General features: G+C 43.3%; 1 protein-coding gene across 2 annotated transcripts in view; it reads left to right on the top strand.

The window, feature by feature from the left end:
* The window catches only part of DAPK1 (death associated protein kinase 1), a 1,440,273-nt gene that overhangs the window by 113,101 nt on the left and 1,307,675 nt on the right, over nucleotides 1-19,497 (top strand). Inside the window, exons 2-3 of one of the 2 annotated variants that reach the window (XM_044064185.1) lie at nucleotides 6,266-6,312; nucleotides 6,428-6,557. In XM_044064185.1, coding sequence (XP_043920120.1) covers nucleotides 6,440-6,557 — 118 coding nt within the window. In that variant the 5' untranslated portion in view covers nucleotides 6,266-6,312; nucleotides 6,428-6,439. The remainder of the gene's footprint in view (nucleotides 1-6,265; nucleotides 6,313-6,427; nucleotides 6,558-19,497) is intronic. The other variant, XM_044064186.1, reaches the window with a different exon arrangement.

Raw genomic sequence — 19,497 nt, 5'->3', positions numbered from 1 at the left:
AGTGAGGGATACACTTCTCGTCTTGGCCATAGAGTCTCCATGTTGGTGATTATCAGGTCCAGTATGTTATCCCTCTTGTGGGAGTGGTGACAAGTTGTTTCATAGCATTTCGGTTTATGAATTCTAGGAACTTTTGGCCTAGGGTGTTGGAGCTAGAATAATGCTCACAGTCTATGTTTGGGTAGTTGCAGTCGCCCAATATAATGTTGTTTGGAGAGACCTTCATATTTTCATGTGTTCTCAAGTAGGCCAAGTGGGGTTCCTGGATTTAGGAGGGTGGTGTGTAGCAGGCTACGAACTGGGATGTTACTTGCACGTGGATAGTCTGTGCTGCTTCATGCTGTGGCACCAACCTGGGGGTGTGGGTATCCTTGACAATTATTGATATCCTCCTTTTGTAGTTTGTTCCATGTTTTGGGGCTGTAAAGCATGGTATGAGGTGTAACCTGGTAGTGCTAGGGTGCTCTTGTGAGCCTTGAACCAGGTTTCTGTTACTGCATAGATATCAACATTCTCCATGCTGAGGAGAGTTTGGACTGCATGCATCTTGCAGTTTAGACTTCTGGCATTGGGTAGCATTACTTCTAGTTTTGTATCCCTTGGGATAACTATGGAGGTGGGTTTGTGTTTTGAGCCTTACCTATTCAAGGCACTATGGGGGTGACAACAGCCTTTGCCAGTATCCAAAAGGCCAGGGGTGATAGGTGCAAGCCATCCCTAGCAGAGCATCATGTCTTGCTTAGCATGTCATCCCAGGCTGACAGGCATTGGATCCCCTTTGACTAACAACAATACTTAAGCCAATTGTTGTAATTGATCATCTTGTCTTCATATTGTGGCATCGTGCTTGGTGAGGGTAGGATGTTACTCAGGGTCATCAAGTTTGGATACACTACATGGTGTTACATTGCTTAACACATGGCAATCATGCCTCAGGTGGTGCTGCAGGGCTGCCTGTGTTGGATGCACATACTACACTCCCTGTACATGTTTGAAAGCAGGTTGTGTCAACTTAGGCATCCCTTTTACTATATGTATGAGTCAGAGAGAAGTATCATTTCCAGAGTTCCTACTGAGCCAGTGTATGTGCTATGCGTTACTTCTTTGCCAAGGCATACTGGGCACACCTCCTTCTGCCTACTGGGGCAGGCTCAGGTTGTTCCTCCTCCGAGTCACGCTCTGCCTGTGATGGCCTTGGCAATGGTGGGGGGCTGTTTGGGCTGGGCCTATGCTGGTCCTGCTGCAGCTGTTGTAGTTGGTGAGTACTGCAAGGCTCCACCAGATGTGTCCAAGCACCGGAACCGTGACTTGAGCAGCCCAAACACACGCTCTATTACATTGCGTGTTTGTGCATGTGCCTCATTATGGCGTTCCTGTTCAGGTGTGTGTGCATTTCTGATGGGTGTCATCAGCCACGGCTCCAGTGCATAGCCAGCATCCCCCAGTAGGTGACCATGTGGGATGTCCCCATTGGCAAATGTCTGGTGCAGCTGCGTCAGATGCCAGATATAGGAACCATGGTAGCTTCCAGGGCAGCCAGCGCACACATTCATTATTATGCCCTGGGCATCACACACAACCTGGCAGTTGATGGAGGGGAAGCCTTTGCAGTTAATGTAGGCCCTACCCCGCTCACCGGCTGGTGCTTTGATGCGTATATGCGTGCAGTCTATTGCACCCACTACCTCAGGGTATTCCGCTATTTGCTGGAAGAGACGCATATTGCTGGCCAATACCTCATGGGAATTGGGGAAATATACATGATCACTGACGTGCTGACATGGCATCCAGGAACTGGTGCAGTACCCTGGATGCTGATGCCTGTGATATCCCCAGCATATCACCAGTTGGTCTCTGGAAGGTACCTGTTGCTAGTATTCTTAGGCCAACACATACATTGGTTTCCACTGGGATGGGTTCCCCTCTGTTGGTTCTGTGTGTGAGGCGTGGCCTGCACAGCTCAACAGTTTGCTGCAGGAGGTCTCTGTCCACTCTGTAGCGCTCCACTATCTCCAGCTCATGTAACCTCTGGTAGGTGACCCTGGGTCTGTACACTCTTCTCTGTCTCCTCACTGTGGGTTGTCCGGCAGCATTTGCATTGTCACCACCCTCAGCATGTTGCATATGTCGCCTTATAACAGCTATGGCAGCCCCTAGCATTTTTTGTCTGAGTGAAGCTTTTTCAGTTTTCACTTCTAGTAGCTTACTCCAGTGTTGCAGTGTCTGTTGAGAGAAACATACTGCACTGTTGTTTGCAGAGTTTTCAGTGCTGGGCTGGGCTACTGTTCTGCCTGTGTAATTGCCTGATTCTGATTGTTTTCACCTGCTAGCTATGCTAGTACCTGGTAGCTTCCTACAATTTGTTGTGCTTCCTTTTTCCTCTCTGTTTCCTCAGGGGGGAGCGACACGCATACAAGGGAAAACACGAGCACAGCAGCTAACACGCGTGCACCCATGCTTAGATGGACTACAACTTGCTTATTCGGGTTAAAACCCAGGCACACCAGTGCAAATGCGCTTACTGGTCTTTAAACAGGCTTCTACATGCTTTCTCTGGCGTAAACACGCGCACTCATGCTTACACGCGCACACTCCGTCTTACTCGGGCTTCCCAACGCGCACACACGCGCATGCACGCTCGTCAAGAAACTTTGGTGTTATCCATAGTGTACACCTTCCATTTCTTGGCTTTCCCATGTCTACCTGTTGATACACCTCTTTCCATGATGTCTAACTGACAGCTTTCACATCCCACTCTGCTCCAATGTGCTCCATTTCTTTCATACATACCCCCCTGTGATGTCACCTGTCTCCTACTCTGTTACTCCCCCTTATCCTACTCCTACACTCCAGGGAATGTGCTCATATGCTATGTAAAAGTGCGATTCACTATCCTAACACTCATTTACATAGGATTGCCTACTAATGCTTAGTTACATGTCTTACACTGAGCTTCCCCCCTTAGCAACCCTACTCGGTGGCCATGTTGTTTTCAGCCTGCTATTCCCTTACATTGTATATTAATGGTTTGCATAAAACCCACGTTTATGGGTTTTAAATATTTTTCTGTTGATTTTTTTTTTTTAGCGCAGCCCATTTGCGCTGCGCTACGTAAAAAAAAATTAATTTTAATTTTGCATGGAGGTACGTTGCCAGTGGCCACATATTTGGCCATTGGCCACATATTTGGCCATTGGCATGCTTCCTGGAACATATGCAACCTTTATTTGGAGCTGACAAGGCTCCATTGTACTATTTGCAGAACGGTACTCAGTTGTCAACTGAGTACATTTCTGCAGATAACACGGCTCTTACACGGACAGGTTTGTGCTTCCTGGATCGTAAAATGACCTCATTTGCATGCCTTTCGGCTGCAAGTGAGATAATTTGCATATCCAAGCCCTGTCCGTGTAAGAGCCGTTTTAGGAGCTCTCTTACACGCCCCTGCAGGCTGTTCGTGGATCGCTCGTCGGACATGATGGCTGGATGGAGTCTTACACTACTCTTAGACTCCGTGCAAGCCATCGTGAATCCGGCCCAATGTAAATAATACTGGATATCTCTTAAGATGTGCAAATATCAAAGAGCGTTTTCTGCAACACCTAATGTTTCACCTGATGTCATACAACAATTCATAAGTCAGTTGTTTTTTGAAGTATTACGTACATGTGGAAGTATTGCTTATTTTCATAATTACTAGCAAGCAACAAGCAATATTTCCTGTATAGTGTAATATAAACTGGCATGGACAGTGAATTGTCCTGTCTCCTACATTAATGTTTCATACCATGCACCTTAATACAATGTAGGTTTCTCAGTTATGAAAATATGAACACAAATATGAATAGTAAGTGCAAACAAATTAATTTCTCCTCATCCTGCTGGAACATTCTTAGTGTCATTTTGTCAATAACTCCTTTTCTTTCTAATACTGCCTATAATGAACAGGTAAGTCAATTAGTTAATGAAGATAGACTCAAGAAAGTTTTGGATGCCATAAGGAGGTATGGGTATGAACTGGAAGAATACAAAAAAGGTGTTTTAGGCTTGCTTGGTGAAGTTTCCAAAACACTGCTTTCTACATGGCTTTCAGATAGCATTGCATTCTTCTAAGCCTTGCATAACCAGTCTTTACTGGATAAACCTAAGTCTTGTTCTGCCAGGGCAGTGGCAATTTCTCTTGCATTTTTTAGGTGTCTTTCATTAGATGAAATCTGTGCAGTTGCCACTTGATCCATCATGTGCATGTTTGTCAAGCATTAGAAGTCTGATTCCATTTCTAGGACTTTGATCATACTTTGGTGCCTCTGTTCTCAAGGATTTCCTGTCATGATGCCAACCCAGAGTTCAAGCAGTTTGGTATTCTGATCAACAGGTTGGATCATATGGACTGAATGAATATGATACAAAGTTTATGTACTTACCATAATGATATATCCTTCCATTCATGTGCCTGTGATACAGCAACCCTCCCCCTATCGGTCTCCTTGTTTTCTTGTACTTGTATGACCTGAAGGATTTTGACCTTTCCTTTCTGATTGTGTAGATACACATGCACACACACATGTGTGTACATGTCTTGGCAGGGTAGTAACTTTGATATGTGGTAGCGCTAGGAACTAGTGCATGATGGGAGGGAAAATCATAAAGAAGCTCGAGGCTAGTACACTAATACTGCTGAGTTGGATCCGACAAGTGGCTCAAGGGCTTACAGGTTGTATTGGATGGACTTGAATGAAAGGATCTAGCATTATAAGAACAGAACTTTCGTTTTGCTTATATTAATAGAGAGTACTCATGGCACTGCTGAACTGAATCCCTTCATTTGTGTGTAGCATCCAAGTCATTTATTTGGTGTGCACCATGCAGAGAGATGCATGATTTATAAACAGATGGGGATTGACCAGAATTGCAAGTTTTCATTTTGATGGACCAGTTGCCTCTAGACTCTGCTTTATTTGCTGTATGGATAGCAACTCTTTTTCATCGTCATTCTGTCATATGTTTGAGCTGTGTACAGCTAAAAAAGCAGGTTGAAATGTTTCTGCCTCAAAATTTCTCATGAACTTCAACATGGATCAGGCTAAGGTCCTTTTTCAGAGCATACCTTGTAATGCTCTGACCCCCCCCCCAAACACGTACGCGTGCGCACACACACACACACACACACACACACACACACACACACACCTGTGAACCTAAGCTCAGTACTGGTGGAGTAGCTTCATACTGTTGGGACCAACTGCACACCCAGAGACAGAATACTTTCCTGTTATCTTACTTCAAGAGTAGAACACAAAATTAGGGTTCAGACTTCTAGTGGAAGCATAACTGAACTTGGAAAAAGTTTAGAGAACGGATCCATGGAAACATTTTGGCTTGCAGTGAGACTGATATTCAGGGGTGTAGTGCAGAGCAAATGTACACCACTTGTACGCCTTCTAGAGTGTAGTTCCCACTTCATTTGATGTTGTGCCTTCCAACAGTACACTGTCTGTTTCTGGAGATCATACCTTATCATTACTGTTTATTCTGCTGAGTAGTTTGTCATCCTAAATAAGAACTTGCATCCTAGGGTACACTTGGGGTGTTCTTGGCTAACCTATTGATGCTTATACCTGTCGGTCAGCTTCAGCACTTCTTTCTTGCCTGGCAAGGGCATGCTGCTATTATAGTTTTGATTTTTGTTCTGTTGATACAGTTTATACAGCTTTGTAGGCCTACCAGTCCTGTGACCAACTGTATGGCCACCCGATTAAGGAGTATGTAATCACTGGCCTAGTTCATTACACATGTTCTTTTCATTTGGGTGCTGATCAGGTTACCTCTGTAACTTGGAACATGAAGGATTTTATCATGTCTGCAGTGGAATTAGCTGTGCAGTTCTATATATGAATTAAACTGACAACATGTTTTCAGATGTCTACTTTATGTCACTGTAGTTAACAAGTAAAATGTTTATGAGATAATGTCTTCATAGCTTTTAAAGTATTCTTTTGGTATTTATATTTTGTACCTTAATTTACGTGATAGTGAATTTTTAACTTCATGTATATTATCTGTTTGTAATTGCTGTTACTGTGTGCCCTGCTGTATACATGTTATACTATGTGGTGTAATTTTAATGTGTCCTGTTGTGTACTTCCCCTTGGTTTACCACTTAAAATGGGTACTGTCTAGTTGGACTAGTAATCCAGTAGCATACATAATAAATTAATTCCATATCTTTTCTGAAGATCATTTGCTTTTTCTGTTGTCGTTGCAGCATTTCCAACCTTTGCTATTTGTGAAGGAAATAATTTAACGTTAGAGGTGAGAGACATTGAGAACACTGTTGACAAAGTAAAACAAATGCAGAATCATGAATTTGCTTTTATACCTTACAGTGGTTGATATAATTCTTCTCTGTTTTTGTTTTTTTTTGTAGCCCGAAAACATAATGCTGCTGGATAGAAATGTCCAAAATCCACGGATCAAACTCATTGACTTTGGACTGGCTCATCAGATTGATTTTGGGAATGAGTTTAAAAACATCTTTGGAACACCAGAATTTGTAGGTCAGTTTCATTAATAGATCCTTGCCCTTGGTTACCATTTCCTTTTTTGAGAAAGTGGTGAGACTTGAAGTTTCATAATGGTTGTGAACATGGACATCCAGTGATGTGCGGATGTGTGTGTGGCTGCTGGTTGTCATTCATCATACAAATGCATCTGAGTTCCCAGTAGCAGTTAGCCTATTATACAGATCTTAAGAAAGCATATTATATTTTTATCTGTAAGTGGACAATGCTTATCAGATTTGTTTTCAACTTGCAGCCGACTCTTGTCCTAGTTGTGTTTTCTTCTGACAAGTAGAATTTTGTGTTTCACCCTACCCCCAAAAATGAGGTTGTCTGTGAACCATAATTATGTAGTGAAATATGACTGTTCATTATTCGTAATTAATGCACATCCACTTTGTGCTTCTGCATGAAGAGCCCATTTTGAAAGCAGAGTGGAATAATTTAAGTCTCATTATGTCCATTACGATTACACTCCATATTACTGAAAAAAACAACTTTGTTAACCACTTATCTGATATTAGAATGGTAAACACCCTTTGGTGCTGTTAAGCTGTACTAACAGCAGCCTCCATAGAACAGTGTCCAAAGCATTTCACAGCTTTTAAATGTTGTCATTGTTTTGCTGTCACACACAAAAAAAAGTGTAGCAGATTGAAGGGTCTGAAAGCTTTAAAAGTTATTCATTCATCAGACGGTCATGTTCTGCCTGCTGTTTGTGTTGCTGTGCTAAGTATACTATGTGTTTCAAAACTGCAAAACACCTCATGCTTTTAAAAAAAATATAAGATTATATGCTACAAAGAATTGTGATCCAGTCAGTGCAATCATGACTGCATAATATGTGTTCTTGACATGGATGAATTCATCGTTGGTGCTTCACTTTGCTTCACTCTTATGGTGAATTTCTTGTCATCCATGTCTCAAGCACATAACGAGTTGGTAATAGTCAAAGTCATGACTATCTACATTAAACACTGCTTGCTGTGTTATGTTTCATTAACTTAGTAATGACACTATATTACTGATAACTTTAAGTTGGTTAAGTGTAATAGTGTCTCTTTATATGTGCTTAATAATCATGCATGTTTTTAAAAGTGTAGGATGCAACTGTGTTGTCCAGATGATCTTGCATGTGCAGACAATTGTGACACAGACTTGCTTGCATACCTTTCTTTTACACACACACTTCAGTGCATATATGGGAAGGTATTCTTTGGATACCATACTTTTTATATTTTGGAGATGATCTTGAAGAAAACTACTGATGTGGTACTTGGGTGCAGCAAACAGTTGTGTTATCACTACACAGCTTCTTATAGATTCCTTTGTGGTAATCTCTGCCTTATAGATCTACAAGGGATTCAGTAGTCCAAGAACTCTCATATCTCCGTTAATTAAACAGTCCAGCTACCACTAAGTTCAGCAGTTTAAATGTACTCCAACAGCTAAGACAAGGTAGAGGGATAGGTTTGCCAAGCAACTCCTACTCCTCCTCAGGGGCAAACTTCCTTTCCAAGTTAAGCAGTATGACACACTGTGTCTGCCTTTGAAAAGAAGCTGGACAACTGAGTGAGGATTCATAAATTCACTCCTTTTATGATGGGTTTGGCCCTCTGTGAAAAGGGGAGACAAGGCCAAAGGGTATCGGTGCTGGCAAGGTATGAATGGCCTCAAGGCTCGCCTTGTAACTGCTATAATCATCATTATTACTGCAGCTTGACAACTAAATTAGTTCTTCCCATGTGTCTGACTCAGAGATCTTCTCTCTCACAGTCTATTCATCACTTTGCTGGATGCCTTCATTTCCTTTTGCTTTCTTCCTGTCTGTTCCATATCATCTTCAGCAGGTTGTTTCCTGCTTTCCTGCTGTTCTCTTTGACATTCTCTGCATTTGCAACTACATGGGTTACTGCTCTGATGTCCTTTCTTCATCTGTCCTACAGAGTGCATCTACCACCCATCTCAGACACTTCCCTTCCATCACCTTTAGCTTCCTCAACTGCTCTACCTTCACTACCCATATTTGTCTACCATAAACATAATGGGTTAGCATAATGGTGTAGGTGTTTACCTCACAGACATAAAGTACAGGGTTTGATTCTCACCTCTGAAGGGAAATTGTGTAGGCTTAAAATATCCTACTAAAGCAGTTAGCCTAGTACTTCCTTATGAACCATACAGAAGTACTGGATGCACCAATGTTTTGTATACCTTACTTTTTTGTCAGTCTGCTGTCATACACTACTCCTAACACTCTGTGCCAGTTGGCCACAGCCCCTCTGATTCTAGCTTTGACATCCTTATTCAGACTTTCACATCAACCAACCCTTCCAGATAGTTGAAACTGTTTTAATCTGTTCCACTATTTTCTGTTGTGTATTCTTCTGATTCCTCCTTTTGCTGCCACTATAGCTCTCTTATCTGTATTCTGTTTCATTCCATGTGCCTTTAGTTTTGCATTCCATTCCCCCAGCCTTTGCTGATGTTCTTGCTCAGAGTCTGCCAGTAATGCCACATTATCTGCATCCTGCAACTTTGTTGTCTGTCCTCCGACGTGTTTACTGATGTAATCCATCAACAGTATGAACAACAGTGGGCTCATCTGCATCCTGCGGCAACCCTACTCCTACTGGGAATCCCTCTGTGATTCCAAACACTCTATGTACTTATATAATTTGGATGTTATGTAGTCCAATCTCGCCTACATTCTTACCTGTGGGTTCGGAGCCGAATATCGGCTCCGACTCAGCCAAACCTTTCTAGCTCGAACTCTTCTATTGGCTGGGCTAAGCAGGTATCCCATGCTGCACTGCTCCATATCCCCAGATCTCGTTTGCCGCTCGTGTAGCTCGGACGTGGTCTCGCTCTTGGCTGTGGCTAAGTACCTTTTTCTTCTTCTTCTTCTTGAGAGAATTTGTTATAAACAAAAAGCTATTTTAATAGCTATTTCTATTTGGTGTTTTTGGATATTGTCTGTAGTGTGATTGTCTTGTGGTATCCCACTAGCTGTTCCAACGGGCTAGGCCCGTTTCAGTTAGAGGACCTAGTCCGTCCCCTTTCTTGTCCCTGTTTTTGTCTTTTGGGATCTAAAACCATTTGAGTTAGAGGTTTTAGTGTCTGTCCTTGTTTTGTTGGTGAGTTGGTCTAAAACTGTTTTAGTTAGAGGTTTAGCCCTAGTCGTCTTAGAGTGTGTTCTTCTCAGGATTGTGTGTGCTATTGTGGAAAGTTTTTGTTCCTGCACTTATTGTTTTTTTGTGAGACTGTAGTTGTTTTTTTCATCAGGCAGTGACTTGCTTGTCGTGTGGCTACAAGATGTCCATCACCGATGGACATTCAGTATGTGTTTATTATCTGGGAGCAATCCACCAGCAGGAGTCCTGCAGCTTCTGCCATGCTTTTAGTCCCAGGGTGCTCCAAGAAAGAAAGAATGAGTTAATTCTTAAGGGACTCTTGAAACCCTCGTTCGAAGAGGCCATAGATTCGACTTCCAGTTCAAAATCAAAGTCCATTAAATCAAAAAAGAGATCTCCGGCTCCTTCACTCTCCTCGGAGCCATCGGAGAAACTGATGAAGCTAGCTTCGACCTCCTCGGCTCCACTGTCCTCGGGGCTGCAAGAAGTGTCGGTGTTGATGGAACTGGCGTTGGCTCTAATTATATCGGAACCTCTTCGGAGCCGATCGCCCAGTACTAGACCAGTGTCACCTGAGAGGAGATCCAGATCTCTCTCCCTGTCCTCCAAATCCTCCAGGACACTTTTGCATGTGGATGTCGATAGGGTTGTGCAGAGGCTCCTTCAGTCACCGGTTTTGGCTAAATTATTCTCGGCTCCGCCCCAGTCGGCTCCGGAGCCGGTCCCGATACCTTTTTCGATTATTCCTCCTCCGAGCGCATCTCTGTCTTCGGAGCCGGAATGCTCCACTCCATATGATGTTCCTAGGTCAGCTCCGATGGCCCCTCCGAGCTTATCGGTGCTGACTTCAGCTCCGACCCCGTCGGCACCGTCCACGAGGTTCGGGACGTGGGATTCTTCAGTCGGGCCCGAGGGGGACACCTCGAGACACCTTTTGGTTCCTAGTCTCAAACTTGGTGCCTCGGCTCGTGGAACCCCGATTCCTATCATGGTCTCGGAAGCTGGCCGGTCCTCAGACTCGGGGGGGGGGGGGGCAGCCTTTGAAGCCATGTGGAGTGCGCTGGCCAGATCTTCAGCTACATCATGCGGGTCAGTCATTCTGTCCCCTACCACTCCAGTGAGAGCCTCTGATCACCACCCATCTATAGACAGCGGAGCCCCAAGGCCTAGGGATACCCCCACGAGTGGTCCCCAAGTTTCTGAGGGCCCCTCAGAGTTTTTGCCTGAGGAGCCCCCTAGAAAGAAAACGTGCAAGAGGAAGCACATAGACTCCCAGGATGAGTCTCTCACCTCAGATACTGACCTCGAGGAATCAGAGGGGTCCCCCAAGTCATCCTCTGACAATGTTTCTTTCTTCGACATCCTGGAGATATTGAAACAAAGAGGTGACTGGCCGTCCAAAGCCCCCTCTGAGGAGGAGTCGGTCTTTCTTAAGGCCTTTGGTGCTCAGCCCTTGGCCTCCTGGGTGTCCCCACTCTTTGACGAGCTCTTGGATTTAATCTGTCGGACGGTGTGGGAGAATCCTGATTCTGTGGAACCCATACCCAGGAGACCCAATAAATTTCTTTCTGCTCCCTTGGGTAAGGAGTTTCTGTCCAAAGGAGTCCCTGTGGATGCTATGGTGGTGGTGGCGGCCACTCAGAAGGAAGTAGCAGAGACTTCTTCCTCCGTCCATCCTCCTAACAAGGAGTCTAGGACCATGGACCGGTACGGGAAGCATACCCTCTCATCAGCAACCTTTACCTTATGGTCGCTGAACTACCTGTCTCATTTTACTCTGCTCCAGAGAGATCTCCTCAAGGAGTTAGGAGATACTCTTGCGGTCAACGTGCCTGAGGCGGTGGCCCAGACGGTTGACACCCAGGTGTCTACCCTCAATTCCATCGTTAACTCCTCCATGCGGCTCATTTCATATGCAGCCGAGGGAGCGGGTAGGGCAGCAAGCTCAGGAGTCACCCTTAGAAGACAAGCCTGGCTGCGCCTTTGTCATTTCGCGGAGGCCTTCAAGTCTTCTTTCACTGACGCCCCCTTTGATGGTTTTTCCTTGTTCGGAACCAAAGTGAAAGACACCCTCACCAGGTGCGAGCAAGAGGGAAAGACCCTGTCTGCTGTAGGGGTCTGTTTTTCCCTTCCCTCTAGGCCTTACCCCAAGGCCCAGCAGGGCAGGAAGATGTGGTTCAAAAAATCACAGAGGTTTTTTCCTGGTGCACAAGGTGAGTCCCCCTGCAGAGGCAGAGGAGGGGGAGGTTATTCAGGGAGTCGCCGCCCTAGATGCAGAGGGGGCCCCCGCAATTTGTGAGACCAAGATTCCTTTCGTGGCTCTCCCTACCATCATTCCTGATGGGTTGCCTGACTGTGCGTTTCTGGAGCCAGTCGGGGGTCGAATATCGTTATACCCGGAAGCCTGGCAGAGCATCACTCAGGACCGATGGGTATTACGAATAATTTCCGGAGGTTATGTCATCCCCTTTTCGTCAGACCCCCCCTCCAGTCAGAAAAATCCCGGACGTTCCACCCAGTTAGAGGGATCATGCAGCTTCAGAGGTTTCAAAGCTGCTAGGAAAAGGAGCCATCCAGCATGTCCCCTCAGACCAGATCGGATTAGGGACTTACTCAAGATTCTTTTTGGTGCTGAAATGAACAGGGGACCTAAGACCCATATTAGATCTCAGCCAACTGAACAACTATGTACAAAAGTCCAAGTTCCGTATGGTCACACTACAATCGATTCTCTCATTGTTGGGAGACCAACCCTCAACCAGATTTACTGACACATGTCGGGACAGTTGCAGTTTTCTATTTGGGCTCATACCCAAGGAATTGACCCTTACACAGCCCCAATTGCTTCAGTCTTGGAGTTTTTGTCTATGCTTTTCCATCAGGGCTCAGCGTCAGTCAGCTACCATTAGAGTTCAATTGGCAGCGATTTCTAACTTTCAAATTGCTAATGAGCCTAGTCTGATGGCTCACAGACTCTGTAAGGCCTTCCTGAAGGGCACTCTATTACTCCGTCCTCCGGTCTCAGAACCTATCATGCCCTGGGATCTAAATTTTGTCCTGCAAGCCCTTACTTCACCACCCTTCAAGCCTGCAGCTTCCCGAGACCTAAAATTCTTGACCTGGAAAACTGCCTTTTTAATAGCCATCACTTCAGCCAGGCGAGTTTCAGAAATTCAAGCTCTTTCTATCAAACCTCCATACTTGATCTTTCATAAGGACAGGGTTTCTCTTAGGCCAAACCCTTCCTTTCTTCCTAAAGTGGCATCCATATCTAATCTTAATCAATCTATTGAGTTGCCAGTGTTTTTTCCCCATTTTTCAAACAAGGCAGAATTTAAATTTCATCAATTGGATGTACACAGACAGTTACGTTTCTATCTGCACCAAACTAAAGATCTCCGAAAACCTAATCAACTTTTTGTCTCCTTTTCTGAAACCAAAATTGGGTCCCTATCTCCAAAGTCACCCTATCCAGATGGATTTCCAGTTGCATCTCTTTCGCTTATTCCACAGGAGGGAAACACCTACCGTGTCCGGTCAAGGCTCACTCTACTCGGGTTGTATCTACATCTAAAGCCTGTCAAGCCAGACTGTCTATGGATGATATTTGTGCGGCATCTACTTGGGCTTCTCCTCACACATTTGTTACTCATTACAAGTTAGACGTGGTATCTAGGGGCAGGTCTTCCTTTGGTTCCACAGTACTCAGGAGTATCTTCCAGTGAGCCTCCCAGGATGTAGGTGCTAGGGACGCTGTCCCACAGGTAAGAATGTAGGCGAGATTGGACTACATAACATCAAGAAGTTATGTACTCACCATAACGTTCGATGTATGTATTCCATCTCGCCTCACATTCTTACTTACCCTCCCACCTCCCCCCTTCCTGGAGGATCTGGAGGTTAGGGTTTTATTTACAGAGTTCCCTTCACCTTTAGCTTATTCTTCTTTACCTGGATGTTGTTATGCATGGGGTATGAATGAGTGTTCGCAGCAAACTAGATCTGGGGATATGGAGCAGTGCAGCATGGGATACCTGCTTAGCCTAGCCAATAGAAGACTTCGAGCTAGAAAAGTTTGGCCGAGTCGGAGCCGATATTCAGCTCCGAACCCACGGGTAAGAATGTGAGGCGAGATGGACTACATACATCGAACATTATGGTTAGTACATAACTTCTTGTTATTCCACATAGCCTGCAGTAATTTCATAATCTTTTTGAGACTTTGAACCATCATAGGACTGCTGAAATCTGCTTCCATGGGACATTGTCATATGCTTTCGCCTAATCTAGGAATGCCCAGCTGATCTCTTTCTTATCTCTAGTTTCTTTTCAACTATCTGTCTCACTCCAAACATCAGGTTGGTTGTGCTGCATCCTGATCTAAATCCAAACAGCTCATCTCCAGTGTTACTTTCTACTATTATGTGTATTTATCAATCACTCTCTCCAAAGCTTTCAAGCAGGGCGACAAGGAGTTTGATACTTTTGTTTTGCCCACAGTTATGAATGCCCCTTTGTTCTTGTACACTGGCAGTAGAATGCTTTTTCACCAGTCATCTTGGATATGTCTTTCTCTCCGTACTGCTATGCGAACGTCTTGGAGCCATTTCTTCCCTAACTCACCCAACAACATTTTTTAAACACAATATGCTCCTAGGTACCACTTTCTTCCCCACCTCCAATATTTGCCATCTGCTTGAGAAAGAATTGTTTGGAGTCTGCTTGGGGTATAAAAGTATCTGTACAAACACTTCCAGTCAAAAATCCTAAATCTTCAGGTTGTCGCATGTTTGGGAGTCATAAAAATGTCCTCCCATTGTTTCTTTGTGAATTGCATATATAATCTCCCTTCCCAATCTTTTCTGACCTCTTCTGTTTGATTCCCATAGGTATCTTGCAATAATCTATATACTCTGCTAATTATCCCTTTTTAATAGCAGCTTCTACTCAACCAGTACAGGTCTTTCATTTAGGATTCCCCTTTCCCTTTCTATACTCTGATATCAATCCCTGATACGAAAGGTAATCACTAGGCTGCATTCCAAATGTCTTCTTGGCCTCTTCCTATTCTGTTACCTTCCCCAATACCTCGGTTCTTTTGCTAGCTCTCTCCAGTAAATTCTAATCCTCATCTTGCCTATTCTCTCTACCCCTAATTGCAGTCATCCCTATCAACAGACTCTCCTTTCTACATACCCATGTTGGCTTAGTTCTTAGTGTACTTTCTGCTACTTTATGAATCTAATATTCTGTATAACTCTTGTTATTCTCCTTAAGGATCTCTGTCCAAAGTCACATTCTTTCCTTATTTCTTGATTTACCCCCCCCCCCCCAAACTTCATAATTCATCATCTTCCCTTTCCACTTTGAATTGTAGTTTTCTGCTTGTGTTATGTATAAGAGCCTAAACTTTGTCACCCTAAAATAGCCCTCAAATCAGGTAATCCTAAACCTCCTTTTTGTATTGGGAGGATCAACTTATCCGACTTGACTCTTGCCCTCTTTCCCTCCCAGATAAAATCCTTCAGCTCTTTATTAATTACTTACCCATAGCTTCTCCTCTGGTTGATAAAAATATGTCTAACTTGTGTATCAAATTAAAGGGACTAAAAACCTTTCTACTGCTTGTATCTTGCTATCCATATCCATAGGCATGAGCTTCCATTTTCTCCATTTTTGCATTATCTTTTGTTTAGTCTCTTCCCACATATCTTTAACTGCCTTAACAGAATCTTTTTTAATCCATAATCCTAAATACTTAATTTTATCCTGTCCCCATATATATATATATATATATATACATCTGATTCATATGTAGGTGCATAGTTTATAGCTATAGCCTTTGTTTTGTCTTCATTAATTTTATATCTTGAAAAAAAAATGGAACTGTCTCCGTATGTTTCACAACACTGAGATGTTCTTTTCTGGTTCCACCATTGACAAAATATCATCTGCAAATAAAGCCATCTTTTCTTGAACATCATACCCATTATATCCTTGAGTTTCAAAGTCCCTAATTTTCTTTGCCAGTGGTTGTAAATATAACGCAAATAACAAATGGGAAAAAGGACACACCTGCTTAGTCCCTCTGTTCAGATACAAGTTGTCTGAGAGGAACCCTCCCACTTTGATTTTTGCCTATAATCCCTCATATTTTATTTTGATTAGCCTCTGTATTTTATCAGGAAATGCAAATACATCCACTGCCCTACTCATAAAATTCCAGCTTACTGTGCTGAATGCTTTCTCTGACTCATGACCCACCAGTAACAGAGGTATTTTCTTATAGTCTGCTCCCCACTGGATGATCATTGGTCTATTAATGTTGTCAAATGTTTGCCTCCCTTCCACAAAAACATATTGGTCCCTATATATCAGTTTTGGCATCATCTTTGCCATTCTTTTAGCCATTATAGACATAAACACTTTATAATTATGGTTTAAAATTGAAATGGGCCTGTTTGAAGCCTGATCAGAGAGGTCTTTACTGTCTTTTTTCCTAGGATGTCGGTGCTTCCCCCTCCTTTTAAAATGCTGTTAAACAAAGCCTTCCAGATCTTTATCACTTTCTTCTCTACTAGCTTCTAGACCTTCACTGGAATGCCATCTATTCGTGGTGACTTTCCTGCAGATTGGTTACACATCACTGTTTTTATGTTATCACCTCCTGTCTTAACTGTTAGTTGTTGAGCCACATCTACTTCTAATCTGGACATATTTATGGATCCATGACATACCCCCTAGCAAAATTCCTTGATCAAAAGTTAAAAATATATGTACAAGAAGAAGCTAATGTTTGTAAGGATTCATGGAATTTTTTGACAAGGATGAACAAAGCAAGGTACAAGAAAAACTTTGTGTTTATAGTGATAGATGTAAAGGACATGTACACGTCTAAAAGTCAGGGTGGAATGGTTTTGTGACTTCTTAGTCAGTAAAGGGGAGGGGTCCCACAGAATAATGTTAACGTATGCAAAACACGTTTAGAAATTTTATTAAAAAACAATTTCATTTTGTTTGATGGTGAATATTACCATCAGTTAGAAGGAGTAGAAACGGGTGCAGCCTGTGGAGGTTTGTACGCAAACATTGTGATGATAGAATGGGAAAGGCGTTTCCTTACAGGCCACCCACTGTTTCAATATTGTTTCGTATATTTACGTTTCTTGCACAATATTTTTATTTTGTGGGAAAGCCAAAAAGATGTTTTAGACAAGTTTTTAATATACATCAACCAAACTACTGCATTCCTAAAATTCACTAGCAACAAAAGTGAAACAAATATACCTTTTTGGATGTCCATATTTCTAAGGACAATACACACAAAAAGTTCTTGACGGAGATATATCGAAAGGAAACATATTGTAATAGTTTTCTTCATTATGACAGCAACCATCCTCACACCCAAAAAAGAGCTGTCTTGAAAGGGCAGTTTGTTAGAGCTGCGAGGATGGTAACATTGTGGGAAAGTTTTCTTTCAGAATGCAATAATATAGAAAATATGTTCCTAAAGAGAGGTCACCCTAGAGATTTAATTCAAGAAGTAATGAGGGAAGTCATTACAAAGAGACAAAATGAACACTTTAGGGCATTATTGGGGGATGGACCTACTGACCAGAGCCTACTGTTAGATGGATTGGTGGCAGAATCCTGTCATGCTCCATCAACAATAGACACAACATGTTTGGACGTGGTAACAAGCAAAGAGAATAATAAAGCCAAGTTTGACAGTAGTGCCATATTCATCACAACATTCTCTATTGACAGCCACTTTATTAAAAAAACACATAGTAAGAACTGTAGTTTATTGAGTACAGACAAGTATATCATGAAACATGTAGGTGAATACCCAGTCTGTGTTTATAAAAAGGGCAAGAATTTGAAATGCTTTTTTGAAAATCTAAACATCCCAAAAAACAGGATATATGTTTGTGTGGTAGGTGCAAGTTTTGCCCATATATTTTGCCAGTGAATGTAATTAATATTACTGGGATGAGCTACAAAATTCTGGGTACATTTTTTAAATGGCAACACTCCGATTTGCTCTGAGTTACAGCAGAATGACACTAAATATACAGAACCAACTGATATTGCCAACATCCTGGAAGATAGGTTCAGTGCTAACTTTACCCCCCTCTCACTCCCTAAAGGGCCCATCTTTATACCAGAAGAATGAAAAGTTCCTGTAATCACGGCTGCACAGGTAAAAACCTCACTCTCCAAAGCCAAGAACACAGCATCCATGGGACCTGACAGCATCCCAGGCTGCCTTCTACATGAACTACAGAATGAACTGGCACCCCACCCAAGTACCATGTTCAATCATAACCTCACCTCAGGCTTTGTGCCCATTGAATGGCGCACCGTGAAGGTTATCCCACTCCACAAAGGGGGGGGGGGGCACAACAGACCCTGGGAACTACCATCCCATTAGCCTGACAAGCCTGGCCTGCAAGGCCATGGAACATATCATCTTGGAACTCATAAACAAAGACATTGGAGATCTCCAAACTCTGGACCCCACACAGTTCGGGTTTGTAAAAGGCAGATCATGTCTCCTAAACCTGATCGACTTCTTTGAAGCAGTCACCAAAGCCATAGATGAGGGTAAGGTGGTTGAAACAGCCTATCTAGATCTCACCAAGGCATTTGACACCATCCCGCACTCTGGGATTATAGATAAACTCACTAAACTAGGTATAAATCCCTATGTCACAAGATGGGTTGCCAACTGGCTTACTGAATGAACCCACACTGTGAAAGTAGCAGACTCCAAATCCGACTTCAGACCAGTGACAAGTGGAGTACCACAGGGTTCAGTCCTGGTTCCTCTCCTGTTTGGTATTTACTTCTCTGAAGTACAGGCTAACACAGAAGGTCTTTGGCTAACTAAATTCGCAGATGTCTGCAAACTAGGAGCCATAATCGAAACTCCTAACGATGTGGACATCCTACAAAAAGGCTTCACTGAGACAGAAGCCTGGTATCAAAGCCATGGTCTCAAGCTCAGTGCCAAAAAGTGCATTGTTATCCCCTTTGGTAAAAATGCTGTACCCATGAACTACCACATAGGCGGTAGTCTACTTAGCAATGAAAGTGTGATAAGAGACCTTGGGACACAGGTGGACAGTAGTCTCTCCTTTGATAATCACATTGCCACAGTGGTCAGGAAATCCTTTTACGTGGCACACCTCATCACAAAAGGTTTCTCATCCAGAAAAAAAGAGGTCATTGTTCCCCTCTGCTCATCACTCATTAGACCCATTATAGAGTACAATGCCCCTTTTGGTATGTACCTCACAAGACATCTACAACAACTGGAAAGGCCGCAGAAATACCTCACAAAGAAGGATTACTGGCCTCAAACAGATGCCCTACGCAGACTGACTCAAAAAATGCCAGCTTTACTCTGTCGTATATCGCCTACTCGGAGGTGTCAAACCCAGAGCTTTTGGACATGCTCCACTTAAAGAAATCCCAATCCATCCGAGCTACATGCTCTAGGGACCTAAACCTTGTCACCACAATAAACAGAACATGCTGGAGGGATGGATTCATGTCCCAGAGACTTCCCATACTCTGGAACAGATTACCTATCTATGTCAAGCAGAGCTCCTCAATAGCACTGTTCAAGAAAAATCTTGATGATTGGATGGGTAATAGGAAATTCACCCCGGGATCACTTCTGGGGTTCTGCTTGACAAGGGCACTGGAAAATAACTTTCTTGGGTGGCAAAAGCCAGGGTACCCTTTTGGCTAGGCTTGTATAGGCCCTAGGGCCAGTAGCCTAATACCTACCTATG

The sequence above is a fragment of the Protopterus annectens genome, chromosome 2.part2, assembly GCF_019279795.1.
Source record: "Protopterus annectens isolate FY-2018-M chromosome 2.part2, PAN1.0, whole genome shotgun sequence".
Classification (NCBI taxonomy): Eukaryota; Metazoa; Chordata; order Ceratodontiformes; family Protopteridae; genus Protopterus; species Protopterus annectens.
Note: the sequence above shows the minus strand (reverse complement) of the source record. Positions and strands in the feature narration are given on the sequence as shown.